The sequence below is a fragment of the Carya illinoinensis genome, chromosome 2 (assembly GCF_018687715.1).
Source record: "Carya illinoinensis cultivar Pawnee chromosome 2, C.illinoinensisPawnee_v1, whole genome shotgun sequence".
NCBI lineage: Eukaryota > Viridiplantae > Streptophyta > Magnoliopsida > Fagales > Juglandaceae > Carya > Carya illinoinensis.
The window spans coordinates 16,116,775-16,137,573 of NC_056753.1; the positions used below are offsets into that span (position 1 = coordinate 16,116,775).

Genomic DNA, 20,799 nt, shown 5'->3' on the forward strand with positions numbered 1-20,799 from the left:
GATCATTAAATTCACTACTTTTCTGGAGTTGTGTTCTTCTGGAGTTCTTGTAAATAACATAGTTAGTGCAGAAGTCTTAAAAATTTACTCGCTAACCTAATGCAAGCCCAGCTACTCTTTCCACCTAACGAGTCCCTCTCACTTGACTGGTTCTTTTTCAACAAAAACGGTGGCCATCTTTTTAGACCAGACAAGCATCGCAAGATTTTACAGCTCTTTTGTAGTTGTCAGACGCTGTAGAGTTATGATGCTACATCTCTTGTTTCTTATAGAGAGATACTTCACGAGAGATACTGTGAAGCAATAGAGATGCTTTGTCATGATTTTCTCTATAAAAGAAATATTCAGTTCATCTTCATTCGCATCTTATCTTTTTCACTTTTCTATAATTAGTCTGCATTCTTACTTTGCAATCTCTTTCTGCATTCTTATTCTACAATCTTTTTCTGCATTTTCACTCTGCAATGGCTCATCAATCTTTTCATAACCAATATAGAAGGTATTCAACACCTCATTCACCAGTTGTTTCTGCTTCTACCGTAGGTGCTATAATGCAATACAATAATGATATGACTAATAAGTCAGATAATAAAGTTATCTTCAAGCTTGTGAGTCTCGGTACCCGATACTCATAAACTATTATCCCATTTTCTCAACGACTACAATGCAAAACTTGTGGGGTTGACAAACTCCACGAGAATATTTCTTCCGGAATCTAACATGAAGATATGAGTAATAAAGTAAGAGAATATGAATTTAAAATCCTTAATTAAATCTTCTTTTCGATTGCCTACTCCTTTAGATAGGGACGCCATATAGATTTTGGAAGAGAAAGAGTATTTAAAGAATGAGGTGAAGTGTCTCAAATTTCTGTAATTTTGTCTTGAGATAATAAATTAATATTTCAAAAATATTCATTTTGTGTTTCTATATTCTGGTAGATGTTCTGTGTGCTCCATTTTATTTCTCCTTTAATAATGCACACTTTTTACAAACCGTAATATGAATTTAAAATACTAATTGTATTTAAGAGATGGTATTTCAGAACTAATAATTTCATTCATCTCACTCTTGAAGCCGCAAGGGTTTCAGATTTATATTTCAAATATGTGTATTTTTCATGAACTCTTCTGGAGCCTCAATGATATTTAAATCATCTATATAAACTGCAATAAGTTAATATAGATATTGAAAATATATTTGAAATAGCTTGTTCCACATGCGTTTGGATTGTTTAGATCATATAATGACTTTTGAAACTTAATAGAATACATATTTTTGGATGTATTCAGATTAGAAGTTTCAGGGATTTTCATATACATGTCATGATCTAATGATCCATATAAATATGTAGTTAATCATGCATATCCAAACTCTCGGTAACTTTTAAGCTAATAAAAACCTCAATATAATTTCAACCACTTTAAAAGTATATCAATATTAATTCTACAATAAAACGACTCGTGATTTATATATCACATTTTTAGATTAGAAGCTGAAGCCATTTTATATCATTTATATAAATATCCACTGATATTTAGCAAGCATCACCTCTTTAGGTGTTTGGACTACGAGTCCATATGTATCATATCTTATTAGTGATATCAATTCTGTATGAATTGTTTCTTTCAAATTTGGCCAATATTTTTACGTCGATATTTTTCGACGGTTCTTGATTAACTTTTTTCATTACTTTTGGTAATGTCAAGTGCTATTTTATATGAAAATACGTTGTCGACAACGGTTTAATTTCTATCCAGAATTTTTCCAATATTCATGAAATATATTGAGATCTCGTTATTTTCAGGTACCTGTCCCTCTTCAAGGGAAGACATTTCATGAAAAATCTTTTCAGGAGACACTTTTCAGAAGGTTTATACTCTTCAGGAGTTTATATGAAAGAATTTTATATAGAACATTTGAATGGATCTTATTGCTTGTTTTGTGGGTACGACCCATATAAGAGCACCAAATTATTTGTGCTTTTCTCTTTCGAGATGCTTTATCTTTTGTATCAATAGGTCTCACATACTTTTAGACATGTCTTATGTTCATTAGACTGCTAAATTTCTTAATTGTCCTATGAGAATTTCAATTCTTGTTGGGATTTTAGTAGATAGAATATGAGACATTTTTATTTTATTGCATCCATAATTTAATTATCATCTGAACTTCCAGTTCACCTATGATAATCAAGATAATATCGAATTATTTCATTTTATTTGCTTCTAGAAATTTTTTTTTCCACTCCTGATGGTAAGGTTTTACAGTAAAAAAATTTTCTAGTTCTTTTATGGAGGTCCATATGAAAATTTATTCGACTTATCGTAATTGATTTTGGATGATCAAGATAATCATGAAAACATATAAATATTTTGAATGATATCACTTTTGATGCATCATAATATTTGATTCAATAATTATATAATATCATTTCAAAGAGAAAGCTGGTAGTTTTTCCAATACGAGCTTTTGGCCCGAAATTATACAAGTATTATAAAGATATTCATTACCACGTCTAATCTCTTAGTTTTTTTGAATAAAATGCATCATTCTCTTCACTTCAGGAAATAAAATGGTATAAATCTAATATCATTCACTTCAAAGAATGATGTGGAACTATTAGGATGCGACTAATGATTTTTTATCAAAAGTTCATTATTTTGCTTAGCCAATATAAGACAAGATATAAATTTAGAATATCTTGTAAACTTTTACACTCGATATTGCTACTTCAGGAGTACATTTGAGGCATTCATTTAAACATATATTCTTTAGTGGCTTTTCTCTACACAATTTCAATTATGCAACTTTAGGTGCATTAATCATAATGAGCTTTTAGCACATGTATCACTCATTTAAACTATGAGATACTCAACACAATTATTGATTTAGAACGATCCTTCAAGGATGCTCAATTTTTATTCCAAGATAAATCTTAATATGAGATACCTAATAAAATTATTGGTTTAGAGCGATTCTTCAGGGATGTTCCATTTTTATTCTAAAATGAATCTTATCATCAATAATTTATAAAAAGTAAATAGAACTTATATATAAACTATGTGAATAAAAATTGACCATATATATAATTGAAATGTAAATTATGAAAATTTTAATTCACCATAGATATAACTGAGATGTAAACTATGTAAATAAACATATAATTTTATTAAGTAATAATAATGAATATAATCTTTAATATTCATCTTGGGGATTGCCAATAATATATTGAAAAATTTTCTTGAAGTAGAAGATCATTAACTTCAAAATCATTAGAACTTTTGTGCAACTTGGATAAACAAGTCTTTTTGTGGTTGACATGCCATGTTTGACTAAATTACTAATGGTTTCTATCATTTTTTTTTTCCTGATGGGAGCCACGACACTTTTTATGGTTGGCATGCCATGTTTGACTAATGTTTTGCATCAATTTTTCTGGGGTGGTTGGCATGCCATGTTTGACTAATGTTTAACTTGTCATCTTCTAGCAACCTATTTTAGACTTTTATCTTTTCCGACTTTCTCTTGGAGTTCCGGACCCTCTCTCTCTCCTCTACTTCAAATTGCGTTTGTAGATTGACTTTCTCTCTCCCTTTTTTTTTATACCTTCATCTGGATCGGCTTTCAGATTTCTAAAATCTAAAGTCCCACTCCCTTGGTGGCTCGTCAGAGGAGCCATCAAGGCTTAGGATCTAAATATGGCACAAGAACCGATGAACTGGCGGAGGTTTCAGACCAAGGCATCGATGAAGCCTTTGGGATCTTCCTCCGCACAGCCTCAAGGCTCTCACCATCACCGGAGCCATAGCCGGAGCCGAGAGCAGTAGTTTGGCCTATCTTTTGGTCGCTTGAGCTCTACGGAGGGAACAAGCTCAGCTCAACTGGACTACGACCGGTTCAGAGGACTGCTGCCGATTCCTCAATCTGCGATTACGGTCTCTCTTCAACCTCATCCTTCCCATATATGAGACCTTTGGAGAAGATGGTTCAACCAGTGGAGCCTCCGATTTTTCGATCTGGGGAGAGAGTGAGGGATTGGACTTGGTACTAGATCAGATCGTGGAGTACTCATTAAAATTCTCTCTGTACAACTACGGAAAGGTGTATATAATTAAATGATGGGAAGACTTGGTCGTTCACTGTCGACGAAAAATGCCACCATTGATGATGAGACCAATTTTGATGAGGATTAGAGAAACCCACAGAGATGGAGAAAATCGAGAACCATGTGGCGAAAAGAAGATTTTTCTCGCATCGTGTTGATAACGTGTTGTAAAATCAAAGAAAATAGAGAGAACAAAATGCAAAGAGAGAGAGAGACTTCATATTATTCATACCTATGAACCTAGAAATATCCCCATATATATAGGGGTACAAAAGTCTTAATTGACGACTAAGACCTGATCAATTATGATGGCTAACTGTGGTCATACAATACAAATTGGTTTATAACAAAAACTATATTTATGTTAGAAATAGCTAAAGCTGTAAACACCTAATTAACAACATATCCATCACAAGCTCACAACCCTTGTCCATATTCACCTGAGAGGTACTCCAAAAAACCATGAAAAGGACACTTTCAGACTCCACAACAGAGAGTAAAAGGCACCATATCTGAACCAGCGTGAGCAAGAGCAACTTACATGTTTATAAGCGCTATATCTGAAACAACAAGAGTAAGTTATCAAAAACTTGATTAAATTAGAACAAAAAATAACTCAAAATAATTTATTATGTCATTCATTGGATTTTTCTCTTTAAAAGATTTTGCAATAATTTAATTTATCATAAACAAATAAAAATACATTTTGCAATAAATCTAGAACTTGCTTTGTAAATTTGTAAATTAAAAGAGAGTTTACAGTAAAAGTTATCAAATTAATTGCAAAGTCGTTCTAAAAAGCTATTTTCATACATTACAAAAATGTGCCTAGGCTTCCATCACTCTTCCCTTGGGCCATGTTTGATTTGATGCTTTTTTCTTATTTTGTTCTTGGGGGGGGGGGTGAATGATGTACATAAAAATAAAAATAAGTCGAATACTCAGTAAGTATTACTTCATACTATAAAAGTATACTAACATATGTTTTTATTCATGCATTCATCATTCATCTAAATACTTTACATAATGCATTCATTTTCTTTGAATTTATTACAAGTTGCAGTTTTTTTTTTTTTTAAAGGTTTTCATTTCTCATAAAATATTTTCAACTTCTTGTACGTTCATTCATAAAGAAACTAAATTATTCATACATTCAATTACTCTAATCATTTTTCCTCTCGCTGGTACACATTGTTACACCCCGTACGTTAGGGTTAGTAATCTTTTGGACTTGAATTCCGCTTGTGGCTACAAGTTGGAAATCCCTTTCAGTTAAGAGGTAGCACTGTATGCACTACCAATACTACTTACTTGGCGTTGCAATCTGCCATTCCATTGGTACCATCATTCATTCAATCATTTATGGCAGTTATGTAGTTTTATACATTACAACATTTATTTCATTTCCTTTCTTTCTCATTCATAAGTCTATTTCATTTCATAAACATCATTCCAAAGCATAAGCATAAATATCATCAGTAAACATTGTTTCATAGCATCCATTAAACATTCTTTCATAGCATCATTTAAATAATATTTCTTAGCATCAAGCATAAACCTCAACAAATCATTTCATGGAACATATATATAATAAGTACTACATATAACATTCATTCATATGCATACAACTATTATTTGAGGTGTATCAATACAGGCTGCCAAAAAAGGCCGTTACATACATATATGTTAAAACATTAATACTTAGCATACTTTCATAAAACATCATTTCATTTTCAAGGTTACGTACCGGCCCCCCATCCCGCTGTTGCAAGTGGAGTCGCTAATAGTATTCTAGTGTACGATGGTAGACCACACTTAGATTTGTGGTTTGCACATCCACCCATAAATCACATTGATGCCATGCATCTAAATGACCATTTGATCAACTGTTCTGAACTAATCTTACACTTTTTTTTTTTTAATAGAAAAGCCTTTCATTAAAAGGATATTAGCAGTACATCGGTCTCTCAATCCAAAGGACTGGAGCAATTACATTAGGAAGGATCCACACCATAGGTAATATCACTAAAATTAGACAATTACAACTTATGACTTAAAAAATACAAGTCAAATTCTAACTTTTCTAACTCCCTAACACACAAATTTCTTAATAGCTGGCAGGGTCTTATCCAGCGCCTCCAAACTAACTGTTTGAAAGCTAGATCACTATCTTACTCCACCGTCTAAGACATACCTCCAAACCACCAAACAAAGCTCCGTCTCCTCTAGAGTGGAGCTGAAAACTCTATGGATCCAAGGTTCTAGAGACAGACCTATTTCTATTTTTATATTATTATTTTAACCTAAATACTCCATACAAAAAGCAACAATTCAACATTAAACCAGTAAAATGACCATTCGACCAGCTGTTAGTCATGATGGACTTTTGCACATTTTGATATTTGTTTGTTCTGCCCACGTTGAAAGATCCCTTGCTGTCTATCCATATTTGTCCTCCGAAAACACCCACGTTTTCTGCACATCTTGAGCAGCAAGCATGCATGCCTCCCCCAATAGCAAACCACCGCAAACTAGCCCCGGAGTGCACTCCAACAACTCCTTGAAACCGAGCACTTGAATGCATCCACCACCATAGGTTGAGCATGCCAAGCCTGACACCCACTCATTGAGAGCCTCCAACTCCAAACACTGCCACCACAAACAGCAAGAGGCGTTTCCCAAGATTCAACTTATACCCCAAAGGTTAAAACCCATCACAACTTAATAATACCAAAGTCAACCGAATAATGGTCCTTTTTCGAGGCATGACCTTTGGCTGAAGGAACCCAAGATCTGGGCAAATTAGTAGTGAAAAACAATCATTGTTTTTAAAAAAAGGAGCAGATATAAGAAAATCATGTTTATAATTACTTACAGAGAGAGAGAGAGAGAGAGAGAGAGAGAGAGAGAGAGAGAGAGAGAGAGAGAGAGGCCTACTGAAATGGCAACAGTGAGAGCACTGAGAGAGACAGCCACAAAAACTTAGGGTTTCACAATTTCGATGCACGCACGAGAGAGAGAGAGAGAGAGAGAGAGAGAGAGTGATTTGCGCTAGGAGGTGCTACAGCTACATTGCCTTTTGTTTTATAAAAACTGTGTACCTGGATGTCAAAACCACATATGGGCCAGATAGGCTCGGGTTTGACGATGCGGGTTTCGGACCGGGTTGCACCCAATTTGGATATAGTAACCACATTCGGACCAGCTCGGAATGAAACCAAGCCTAGTTGAACAGGCATATTGAATGGATAAGGAGAGAGGTGTCACAACAGTTATTTATTTAGTTACAACCAATCTAGAACAGAGCCAAAATGCTTGATGTTCTAGCTTCTTTATTTATTTTGGAAAAAATATATTGAATTATGTTAATGGCAATAAAGTGGGTTGGCCTGAATTTTACTCACCTCAAAATCGCATAAGCACGGAAAATCACTATGGATTGAATTGGGTTCATCAATTGAATTTTTTTATAATGAGAGTTCTTGATTTTTCACTAAACTATCTTGATTCATTCCAAAGACAGACTTTCAAATGGAATTGGGTTATTTTCCTAAGGATTAAAAGAAATGGTATCTTGTTTTAAATTAATTTAATGGGTTAGAGCATTCACGAATTGTGGTGTCCTTGACCCTGCTTGTGTTTTGGTGGAAGTGGTGACATCAAGATGTTGGCCCCAAGGTTCACACACCCCCAGCATAGAGTAACATCAAGTGTATGCATATATTCAATACTATAGTGTGCAATTAATTCACAATGTAAAAATAAAAGTGATGGTCATTAAATCTAATAGTACTAGAATCTAAGAGTAAAGTTACATAGAGTCGTGGAATGTGCAAACGCCGCACAATCGTTTTGAAAAAGAGTAGGATCCACAATTAAAAAGTTAATTTTTTTTTTTCATGTGAATTCCGTATTAATTCACTTTTTTCAAAGAGACTGCGTGGCATTTGCACAACCACGACTGCAAATATCATTTCTCAGAATTTAAAACTACATCACCAAACAAATATCTATAAGCCACAGGTCTTCCAAACTCCGGTGTTTAAATATTACAATCATCCTCAGGTCGAGCCGAATCTCCACGCTCGTAATCGTCATTTGTATCAAAATCTATGGTTCTACGATGTAATCCTCATTCTTATGGTAGGACTTCAATAAATTGTTTTAGAAAATGAGACAAAAATTACTGAACTTTTTAAAAAATTTTCCTTTCCTTCACATGATATAAAAGATTCTATATTTAAATTTGAAACTTGCTTTGTAAATTAAAAGAGAGTTTATAGTATAAATCATTAAATTAATTACAAAGTCCTTCAACAAAAAGTTGTTTTCATACATTACAAAAACGTGCCTAGGCATCTGTTACTCTTCCCTTGGATCATATTTGTCTTGATGCTTCTTCCTCATTTTGTTCTTGGGAGGGGGAGAGACATACTGAAAACAAAATGAATTGAAATCAATAAGTATTATTTCATTCTGTAAAAGTATATTGACATAGGTTTTTATTCATGCATTCATCATTCTTCTACATACTTTACATAACACATTTATTTCCTTTAAAAACATTACAAGGTAGGGTTTTTCTTTAAAAAGGTTTTCATTTCTCATAAAATATTTTCCATAACTTAAAGAAACTAAATCATTCAATTACTCTTATAAATTTTCCTCTAGTCGATACACACTGTTACATCCCATATGTTGGGGTTAGAGGTCTTTTGGACCTGGATTCTGCTTGTGGCCACAAGTTGGAACCTTTTTCAGTCAAGGGGTAACACTGAATGCACTACCAGTACTACTTACCCAACATTACAATCTGCCCAATCCATTGGTAGCATCATTCATTCTGTTAGTCATGGTTGTTACATAGTTTCATACATTAAAACACGTTTTCTTTCCTTCTCATTCATAAGTCCATTTCATTTCATAAATATCATTTCAAAGCATAAGCATAAATACCATCAGTAAACATCATTTCATAGCATCCATTAAACATTCTTTCATAGCATCATTTAAACTTCATTTCATAGCCTCATTTAAATATCATTTCATAAAGTTATTTAAATATCATTTCATAGCTTCAATTAAATACCCATTCATCACATCATTTAAACATCATTTCTTAGCATCAAGCATAAACCTCAACCAATTATTTTATGGAAAATAAATATAATATGTACTACATATAATATTCATTCACATGCATATAACTATTCATTGAGGTGCATCAATAGGGGTTGTCAAAGAAGGCCATTACATATGTATATCTTAAACCATTAATACTTAGCTACTTTCATAAAACATCAATTTATTTTCCTTCATTGCATAAAAAGAACATTTTTCGTAGAAGCTTTTCATTTTCATTTAGAAAACTCTAGAAACGTATGAACATAATACTTACCTGGACTCCATGCTATTTTCATTTCAAGCAATCCATTCATATGTTTGTTAGATGACAACTTACATGCATAAATAACTTTACATTATACCTTTTCTTAAGTGCATAAGCAACTAAAACTTAGAAAATGCATAAACTACCTTCAACTTAGACTTCCTTCACTTAGATCCATTCAATTATAAAATCCATCATCCGTACATTTCTTTATCATAATTTTTTTAAATTCTTAAAATTGTAGCCTGGGACTCGAAGTCACCTTATTAACACCTAGCATTCTACTTCATGTTCTTATCCTTTAAAGTGAACCTCCATGATTCACTTTAAAGGTTAAGACACACTATCACCTTCATCATGCTCTCCCTACCAAACCATATATTTTGACGCATAATTTGAACCAACCAAGTTATACAACTCAACCTTAGTCAATATATACATTTCTTCCTTCATTCATGCACAATCTAACCAACACTTCATCATAACTCAAACCAAGAATAATATAAAAATTTAAGCCAACCTTGAGACTTAAATATTATATACTCATACTCAAGACAGATTGTCTATTATATATAGTAAATCTGTGTGGCATATGTGTCCAACCAATTTACACATGTACCTTACTTCTTTATCACCTAAAATCAACATATAGGTCACTAAAACGTCCGCTTGTGTATACAATATTTCCTACAAGCCAACACAATCCTAACCAACATATCACTTCACACAGCATGTCCAAACTACACACGATATCCCGACACATCACACGACATACAAATCACAAACTACACAAACATCCCATCATTTCACATGATACAATCACATTACAACTTTACATTTAGTCTCATCACTTCATAACATACCGCCATATCACCAACTACGTCACAACTACACAACAACTCTGTCAGTTCACACTACACATAGCCACAACACAAACAACACAATAATGCCCATCACTTTAACTACACAGCCACATCACAAACCATATTGTTCACAATCCACAACATAGGGCTCATTCACAACACTGATTAAGCTTTACAAATATAATAAATTATCAAGGTAAAGAGACATAAATTGTAATCTAGGTTGATGGGCTAAGAGCTTGCTGCTGCTTGCTATTTGGGGCCTCATGGCATCAAAAGCTACTGGTTTGGGCTATGATTGTCCCTTGGTTGTGGTTGTTTTACCACTTAAGGAGGATGTTGATTGGGCATGAGGAAGGAGGAGAAACATGGAGGGAGAGCTTCAGTGGTGCTACTGGGCAGAGCTAGGTGGTGGTAAGGGCTAGGGATTGTGGTGATACACGATGGAGAGAGAGGGAGGGAGTGTGTGCTAGAGGCCAATTGAGGGAGGATGGGAGAATGGGAGGTGATCTGCCAGAAGGGGTGTTGTGGAAGGTTCACGATGGAAGGTTCACGGCGAGGGAAAGGAGACAAAGGTGGTGTTGTCGGCTTGTGGCAACGCATACACAACTACTGAGAGAGTAAGAGAAATAAAGGGGTTGAGGGAGGCATTGATGGGTTGATCAGCGTAGGGTAAAAGTGAGAGAGGGACGTAGAAGAGCTGTTGGCGACCATGGTGTCATGGCATGGAGGATGGTAGCAGCGGAGCCCTAGTCTAGTGTGATGCCCTTAGCTTTATTTTGGGATTGGATGGTGATTGTAACGTCGAGATATGTAAGTCAAGGCCACATACCCCGTTCATGACAGTTAAGTATGCAATGCATTTAGCATGTTTCTAGCTGTGTGCAATAATTCGTAGTAGAAAAAGTATAAACTAAGTAAAGTTTAGAGCAAATAATAAATTCATGGTACCAAAAGGCAACTATATCATCCCAAAAGTTATAAGTCATTAATAATTTCCTCAAAAAGATTTCATTATCAAATTTCCCAAAACCATTATAGGTCTTTGAAAAAATGAACCTCAATTTCTGAAATGGAAATCTTTAGTAGCACTAAGATCCTTTCACTGGTTACACTCAAGAAAATTCTCCTTCTTTGTAGGGGCTGGGGCTCAAGAAGTCCTTAATTGGAAGCAACTTCCTTTGCCTTTATAGAAAAATCTCTTGCTTGTTTAAGATATCCCGTCACAAAATCCATGTGCTCCTTCATCTTAGGACTTCTTCTGGCTTGGATGACTCGATCCTGTGGTCATCCTTATCAAGGGCTTCTAGAATATCCTTATGACGTTGAGTCGTGAATCCAAACAGGTGGCAACAAAGTTATAACGAGCTTCTACAGTAAACTCATCCTTTATCAGCCCATTAATCTCATTCATTATTCTTAAGGTCTTGCGTACCTATCACAATTTCTACCATTCTAAGTTGGAAATGGTGGTGGAAATTACCACGGTGAGGTTTTTAGAAATCTTAATAAGTAAACAAATAACATATAATAGATAATATAAGCATACAAAAGCGAACCATGAAATGAATGTATGGACATATACTTGACACAGAAAATTCACTTATGCAATTTGACTTTTCAATATCACGTGATAGAGTTCTTTTTCCTTTGCACTTTGAACAATTTGATACACATCTTTTACTTATGACCTTATCTTACTTATAACAATATGGTTGGATACCTCACAGCTACCCTATGCAGCATGTATTCCTTGCTAGTTACCGCATCGCCCTATGACCCACTTGGCTGAGGTGAAGTCTTATCCTTGGGCAACAGTTCGTCATATTCACCTTCACCACACACAACACATATATGCACCTACTAGTTTTAGGTGCAACCTTGCTCTAGTATCCTTTAGAAATGATCCATTTGAGGTCCGCCTACTGTACTTCGTTGACTCAGGGGTTACACTCCAATTTATACATTCTAGAGTAAACATAAGAGTTTCATTTAGGATTTGGGTTGCCCAAAGTGGTGGCTCTAGCCCTTTTATTTTATTTTTTTTATTATTATTTTTAAAATTTATGTAGCATGTTAATGGTGCATTCTTATTATTTTAAACGCTAACTATGCATATAACGTGTCATTTTTTTATTGGTTATGACATGATAGTTATGTGTCACGTTAACATTTTCTGTCACTAAAAATACTTTGACACTTGGAGGGATATTTTTGAATAGGCACCTAATCTTTGGCATCAGTTTAAAACTTTTTAAACTATAAATGGTCAAGGTTTACGTAGGCTACTGCTATAACAAAAATAAAAATAACTTAACAATTTAACGTACTACATCAAATTATGTCAATTTATAAATTTATATTTATAAAATCTTTTTGTGGCTAAAGCATTTTTTTATAACTTTATAGAAACTAAGACATAAGTAAATGGAGTCATCATCCTTTATCCGACCAGCCCAGCACCTTCCCCTGGTGCCCCAACGCACAAGGCGTGTGGCTAGGTGGGATGATTTCAAGAATATTCTTTAGATCATTCTCACATTAGAGCCCCATGGGCTCCTCCCTCGATTGCAACGCGGGGTAGGAGTTCCCCAGCAACTCGCTACTCTTGGGGAATTTGTTATTAATTTCAACTCGGTAGACAATGTCACGGGGGGTGGTGAAAATCTAATATGCTATTGACACCACCTCCTGTTGCAAACCAAAGGGAAAGACGCAAGACGTCCATCAAAATGGCTCACACATTCATCAACCTGAAGAATCTTAAAAGTAATAAAAAAGACATTGCGAGAGTGATTTAATGAACTTTCAGGATCATTCAGGATATAAAAGTCGAAGAGGGGCTCCAAGTCTTTGTCATCTTACAACAAATGAAAAGATCATAAATATAAGGGAAGTTGCAGTATGTTTTGAACAAAAAAAGTTAATTAAACTAAATACAATATCTGATACAAAGTAAACTATTATCAATCACAAGGAAAAACGCATTTAAATGTCATTGGGTTGTGATTCTCTCTTTCTCCCCCACCCCCCCTTTGGCAACTAACTTGTGGTTGTGATTATCGTACATTTGGGGCATTCTTTTCATGTAAATACATATTCCTTGCATATCATTTCTTCATAATCATCAGCCTCCTGCTTGATCTTCTGACAGATGCAGCAGAAATTCCTGAGACACATTTGTCCTCTCCAAATAATTTTGTTGGACGGCCCACCTTTGTAGCTCTTCTTGGCACACTCACTTCAATCATGTTTCTAGCAGCATTGGATGTGGTAGCCTGATCACTATAGTTACACTTCGTGTGAGGGTTGGGTGAAAGTCTGTCTTCCTGTTCCAATCTAGAATTCTTCAATCTAGTCATGCTTCTGGTGGAAACACCTCTAGTTGAGGTGAGGGCATTCATACTGATCTCAGAATGACAAATAGGTTTCTGATTTTCTACTCCTGTCATATCCCTTGAATTCAAGCCACTATTATCATTGTCGGAATTATGATCAACCTTAATCTCCTTTTGACAAAGTGGAGTGTCATTTACTCCAGATTGACTATTACCCTTAGATTTTCCCAGTATATTATTGTAAATGCTGTTTGTTATCAAACGATGTTCACGATCTCCGAAAGTGGATATTAAAAGATCACCTATCCTAGTCACTGGGAGATCTACTAAAGAAAATGGAAAAGTTCCATCTCTTCTGAAACGCAAAGATGAGTCATCAGAAGTAGAAACCCTTGTTGAAACACCTCTGTCAGTAGAGTCTTCACTGGAACAACCAACAGCATACTCTTCCCAGTTATAGGGAAATCCAAGCAGGAAACGATTGCATACCTTTCCACATTAATCAATAAGAAACAGATATTGAATTAAAACAACATTTGAACTAGAAACCCTTCATACATATACAATTACATATACAATAAGTCTAGCAGTAATGGAAAAACACAGGTGAACTAGGCTAATATCACATTAATGTCAATCAAAGGGTATGGTAACAAGGAACAGAAACATTACAATACTATTGTCCTCCATTTAATTTCAGTGTCAGTCTTAAAAGTGTGCTTCTGCATTTATTCATATTCCACCTAGGGTCCCAGCCCATCTCACTACTCCAAGTAGTTTGGAAGAAGGCTTACCTCACTTGAGTCGAGCTTAATCATTAAGAAACAAATACACCCAACATGATATCATGCAGCTGACTCATGTACTCTTGAATTTTACGTTGAAAGTATAGGAAAGAACTAATCAAAGAGGAGTTATATACCTCAGATGGAAAACCATTTTGATGTGTCCGAGACCTATTTATGAAACCACTGATTGTAATTTTTATGCCATCCATTGTATCAAGAGTGGTGGCATCATGTCTATGGGAAATTGCAGCAGAGCAAAAAATTCTTACTCCTACTCTCCTGTAAAGGAACAAAAAGAATTTAAGAACAAATATATAGATTTTTTTCATTTCCTAAAGGGTTGCAAAACTCTTGTTTGTTTCAGTTTTACATTGACCATAGCGTGATTGAAATATCATACGAAAACTCTCGTTTCTTTCACAAGTCAGAAAAATTTTCATTCATTCATTTCTTTTCCAAACCGACAATAAAATTTAGCAATCAGATAAACAGAAAACTTGATCTTTTCTTTCTTGTATTGAACTTTAATTGAGAGTGAAATTACAACAAAACCTAAACAACCTCCAAAAACCCTTTTTGGGTTAACTTCAATTTCCTGAGATTCTTGATATTTGCTTCAGAACTTCATTTTCCTTCAAATTCTTGATATTTTCTCTTAGAACTATAAAATTTTTCTTCATATAGACACGGACACCTATCTTTTGAGAAACTTCATATGAAAAGACAAAAGCCTCTTACTCTAACGAAGCAACCCCTCCAACAGCTAAACCCTTCCCATGAGGAGCCCTTACCAGCCACCAATCATGCAATAACACCTTTACAACAATTTGCAATAAAAATTAGGAGAAAGAAAGAATAAATTCAGAAAATGAGAGAGTATGCTTGTTGAGTTTGTAAAAGGGGGCAAAATCTGTACAGATTTGAAGAGCGGGGAAGAGAGGATTGTGGTGGGAGTTCGGGTTATCGTGTTCGGATTTTTCTGCTCGGAGTTGGGTGATACTTTTGGGATGAGAGTCGTAGCAGAGATCGAGTTTCTTCTCGCCTTCGACATTGGCTCTTCTGCTGTGTGGCAGAAAGGCGGGAATCGAACACTCCTTTTGCGGGGTTTTTTTTTTTTTTTTTGCATTTATGTGCTGATGAAGGAGAAAGCGGCGCGGTTAAACTGTTACGAGAAAGGATACTTGCATTTATCACCTTATGTAATTATTTTAAATAAATAAATATAAAATTTATTAAAAATTTATTTTTTAATAATAAATTTCAGTTTACTTTTTAAATAATTATATAATATTTACATATTCTATAACTATACGTAACGTTACTCAATTTATATATTTAATTTTATCTAATTATTTATGACTTTTGCAGGTCCAACTCTCTCTTTCTTTTCTAAAGTTTATTGTGATATTTGAAAGCTTTATTGGGAGGAAAGTTTAAATTAAAAAATTGGATTTAGACCGGTTTTTATATTGTACAAATTGGCTGTATCCGATCCGATTTTAATTATGTATTTTTTGAAATTGGACTGGTTTAAAAAGAATATATAAATTAAATTTTAAATATTATATAAATAATATATATTATATATAAAAATATATAATATATATATAATTTTTATATATAATATATACAATTATATATAAAGCTGATTTAGTGATTTTATTTTATAGCATAATTTTGTTTTGAAGTTTTTTTATTTTAAATGATTAAATAATGACTAAATAAAAAATTTAAAAAGTAGAAGGTTAAAATTTAAAAAATATTTATATTTAAGTGGTGTTAAAATATTAAAATAAAATAAATTAAAAGATTTGTGAAACGAAACTAGGCCTAAGGCTAAATCACAATGTATATAATGTTTTCAAATATATCTGATTTGAGAATATTATAATTTCTTTTAATTTTTAATATATATTTTATACCAAATGTTAAAATTTTCACAGAAAAAAAAAAAGGAAAAAAAGAGAGGAGGAATTCTTCTCTATGATCCTAATTTTTATTGAAAACCTACAATTTTTGAATAATTGTACATGCCGTAGTACAAACCGTAGAACTCTATCCCAAAAAGGTTTATGAGGTGTGTACCACGGTCTATACAATTATTTAAAAATGAGTAGTTTTATGTATAATTTTTAAATAGATAAATTTTATATAAGTCTTTTGTAAAAATATAAATCTTATTAAAATATATTTTCTTTTCAAACTTTGTAAAGTGTGATCTATTTATTTAGAAAAGCTTGTACGAGATTTTTCTATTTAGGATGTCTCTTGAAGAATTGAGGATTTAGAAACGTACATGTGGTAAAAGAATTGACAATTTATAAAATTAATATACGTTTCAAAAATAACAAACTTGAGTTGAGACAAAACAAAAAAATGAATAGAAAAATGATTAAAAATAATGATATTTAAGAATTAAAAAAAAAAAAGGAGAGAGAATAAGGGTACATTATCCCGTCCTACTGCGATGAAGAGTGGGCAAGGCACTGGCCCGATCCTCACCAACCTTTCCTGCAGTATCAATAGATGAGAGTGGATCCAGTAAGACGTTGCCTGACTAGACTATCTCCAAGCAAGGGTCAACAGGTAGGACTAGCTCAAGGCTAGTCTGGTCTTCGCAGCAAAAAAGAGCGGGACCAGTTCTGAGGCTACTCGAATAGATTACCCCATCTTGCCGCGAGGAAGGGTAATTCGGCTTTAAGGCCATCGACTAATTACCTCCCCTGGGGGGATGAATGGGGAGAGCGTATTGAGGAACCTCAACCTCTTCCTCGGTAGAGTGCGGGCTTGTTTTTAACAACCCAATAACTTACCTTACTCATGAGCATTGACCGATGGGAGCAAGTTCAGTCATACATACTGCCTGAACATATTACTTCCTCAAGGAGTGATAAAGGGTGAGATGAGCCAGAAGCCATCTCGACCCTCCTGAAAGAGAGTAGGCTAGGTCCTGAGGCCGCCCGAACATTACCCCGTCCTGCCACGACAAAGAGTAATCCAGCTCTAGGACTGTCGACCAATTACCTCTCCCAAGGAAATGAATGGGGAGAGAGTTGTCTGAGGCACCTCTACTCCTCCCTCGAAAGAGTGTGGGATAGTAACAAGGCTATCCGAAACAACTTTGAAAAGACTATCTCCTCTAATGGATAACGGCTCAGAACTTCCCCACATTGGCCAGATAGGTCAGGTTAGTGAATGTTAATAATAGTCCATATCATGGTTTGACCCTTGCAACACACATATGAAGACAACTCCCTCTCGCAAAGTGCGAGGGTCAACGAGGTATGCCCGGCCATACATGTCACAAGACGGGCGAGCCAGGCTTCACATGCCACTCATCCCCCTCTTGCCAAGCATGAGGGTCAATAAGGTGTGCTTGGCTTACGTGCCTCATGACCTCCTCCAGGGTATTTGGGTGAGCCTAGCTTCACATGTTGCTTGACCCTCTCTTGCCAAGCGCAATGGACAACGAAGTGAGTTTAGCCTAAGTGCTGCTCGACCTCCATAGAGGATTTTTGGTCGAGCCAGGCTCACATGCCGCTCGACCCCCTCTTGCCAAGCGAGAGGGTTAAAGAGGCATGCCTTGCTATTCATGCCACATGACACCCTCCAGAGTATCTGGACAAGTCTGGCTTTACATACCGCTCGACCCCCTCTCACCAAGCATGAGAGTCAATGAAGCGTGCTTGACTATACATGCCACACGACCTCCTCCAGAGTATCTGGGTGAGCTTGGCTTACCTGCCGCTAGGTCCCCTCTCGCTAAGCGTGAGGGTAAACGAGGTGAGTTCAGCCTAAGTGCTGCTCAACCTTTGCAAAGGATTTCTGGGCAAGCTCAACTTATGTGCCGCTCAACCTCCTCTCTCCAAGTGTGAGGGTCAATGAGGCATGCCCGACTTATGGGTTGTCCCCTTCTCGCCAAGCGTGATGATCAACCAGCCAAGTCAGGCCTAAGTAATGCTCAACCAACGCGAAAGTTCACGAGCGAGCAAACCGCTCGGCTCAACAGGGTGCCGCAAAACAGGCAAGCCTGCCCTCATGGCACAGGAAGTTATACACTCATCAGGAAGAAATAGAGCCAAGCCCCCAACGAACTATCAACACAGGGGGGGCTTAAGCAGAACATGATTTGACAAGGTGGCAAGAAATAATAATAGTAGTAAAGGCAATAGAATGCAAAAGGCATAAACAAAGAGCAATTTATTCATCAACTGTCGGAATCCTTACAAAGAGGAAGATTACAACATATTCGCAGGAAAGCATACAAAGAAAAAAGAAATCGAAATGATCCATAGGTGGGGTCAAACTCGGTGGTGTACACAATAGTACCATTAGTAAAAAAGACAACATTGGTGGGGTCACTAGAGAGGCACCATCCCAGAAGTATGGAAGAGGTGAAGACAAGAGGGCAAGCCCAAGCGCACTGAAACCCTTAACTTGGGGATGACCATCAAGGAAACTAGCCTCAATCAAAGCCACTTCCACACAGGTTAGAGTCTCCACGTTGAAGTAGCAAATAAAGGCTTCTCCCTTGTGATCACCGCCCAAGTCAAAGGTGGAGGTAATGTGAAGAGCTTGAGTTGAACTCGATGAAGGCCCCTTGCCAAGGTAAGGCCCCCCTCATTCTCCCTCTCTGGCCAGAGAGGATGCGCCTGAACCAGAATGGGCTTAAGTCGTGAGGAGTCCCCCTTTGCCCTCTAGGCCCAAGTGAGATTCCCTGATCCATTTTGATCATGGGAACAAGTTAGGATGAAATGATAGAATGTGGACTACACAACGAATCTTAAGATAAGGAAAACCACTTAACAGCATGGCTACTAAGCTCGGCATGCAATACCTTTGCAACACACCTCATAGCAAAAAACAGCATGACCTCTGACAAAGTCTCCTTGGAAAGTCATAAAGAGCCACCAAATGCCCACTTCAACACAAGTTTGCGGACATTGTAAAGGAACCTTGGCCCGAAGCCAGAAGGCACATCAGAGTCAAGGTTAACCAAGAGAAAATCCAGCACAAAGAAGAGAGAAGTTTGTGAGCGCTTGAAGGGCAAAAACGAAAGTTTGATGGCAAATGGCAAGGCAGGAAGGAATTATATAGGCAACGTACGATGATACGCTCCCCAAGATTCAGGGAGCATGCATATCCCACGGTCCCACCAGATCCGACATGAATCTCACAAATGGTTAGGCACAAAGCTTGTGACACGTGCTACCAATGGCATCTAGCACCATCAATGCGAGGGAGATGTAATGGGTAGGCATTAATGACCAACCACCAGAGACTCTCGAAGATTTGTGAGCGGCGCATTGACTACTAAACTTGTGTCATTGGGAAGCCTGAGATTGCCATGTGGTAGAAGAAACAAGGCATGGAATACGAGGCTTCATGCCTCTTCCCTGAGAAAGGGACCTCGCGCAACAAAGCATGCTAAACAAAATAGGCAACCCTGGCAAAACAAGCAACGGGAAGGAATGAAACCAAAAATATAGGAAGATAGTCGCGGCAAAATGTATATACAACATACAATAATACATTGGGCACCATGGTCTATACAGATAAGGAGCAAGCAGTGAAGAAGCTACATCATGCTATATACAGAAAGAAAAGGTAAGATCAATCGAATGAGGCATTGAGGCCCATTTCGAAGTCAATAGGGCCCACCTCAGGGGCGCTCGAATCTAGCCGATGCCCGGCAGGGTTGACCCTGATCCCCTCGAAGCTGCCTCTCTCAAAGTCAGCACCCATTGCATTCCTGAGAGGGTCGTCATCCGTGGGCATGAAAGCATCTGGGATCATCACCCACACAATCTTGCTTGTATGATTAAGGGCAACAAGGTCAGGGTCAAGGTCTTCAAGATCAACATCACTCAAGTGCGCCTCCAATGCCTTGGAACTCTCTTGAGGATTCAAGATGAAGTAGTCGCACATCCTCTCAAGGCCTTCGATATATCCGTGGTACCAAGCATCATTATGGACGTAGAGGGCCCTCCCTAGCTGGTTTCTTGCACAAGTGGGGACCTTTTGCACCCAAGACAATTCGCTCCGTAGATCTTGAATGACCATATCTTGGACAACTATCCTCTTTTGAGCCACCCCCAACTCGGTCAACACCTCTTCCTCTCTGACCTTGGCCGTAAAGAGCAAGAATCCTCGATCCTCTGTAATAGCTAACAAGGTCAAACCTTCCCCCTCCAACATCTTGAGCCGCTGGGCATCAAAATCTCGAAGGCTCCTTAGCCTTTCGGTCTCCACATGAAGCAAGTCCTGCAACTCCAGGAGCTTGCTAAGTGACTCCTGGGCCTTCAAGACCCAT

The 20,799-nt window shown here is 36.5% G+C and overlaps 1 protein-coding gene across 1 annotated transcript; it reads right to left on the reverse strand.

Annotated features, from left to right (window-relative positions):
* Positions 1-13,219: 13,219 nt before the first annotated feature.
* LOC122300190 (protein EMBRYO DEFECTIVE 1674) lies at positions 13,220-15,639 on the reverse strand. Its single transcript, XM_043110677.1, has 4 exons — positions 15,403-15,639; positions 15,225-15,301; positions 14,621-14,765; positions 13,220-14,187 (listed from the first exon to the last, which is right to left on the reverse strand). Exons 1-4 carry the CDS (start codon positions 15,610-15,612, stop codon positions 13,471-13,473), a joined length of 1,149 nt encoding a protein of 382 aa, XP_042966611.1. The 5' UTR covers positions 15,613-15,639; the 3' UTR covers positions 13,220-13,470.
* Between the last annotated feature and the right edge of the window lie 5,160 nt (positions 15,640-20,799).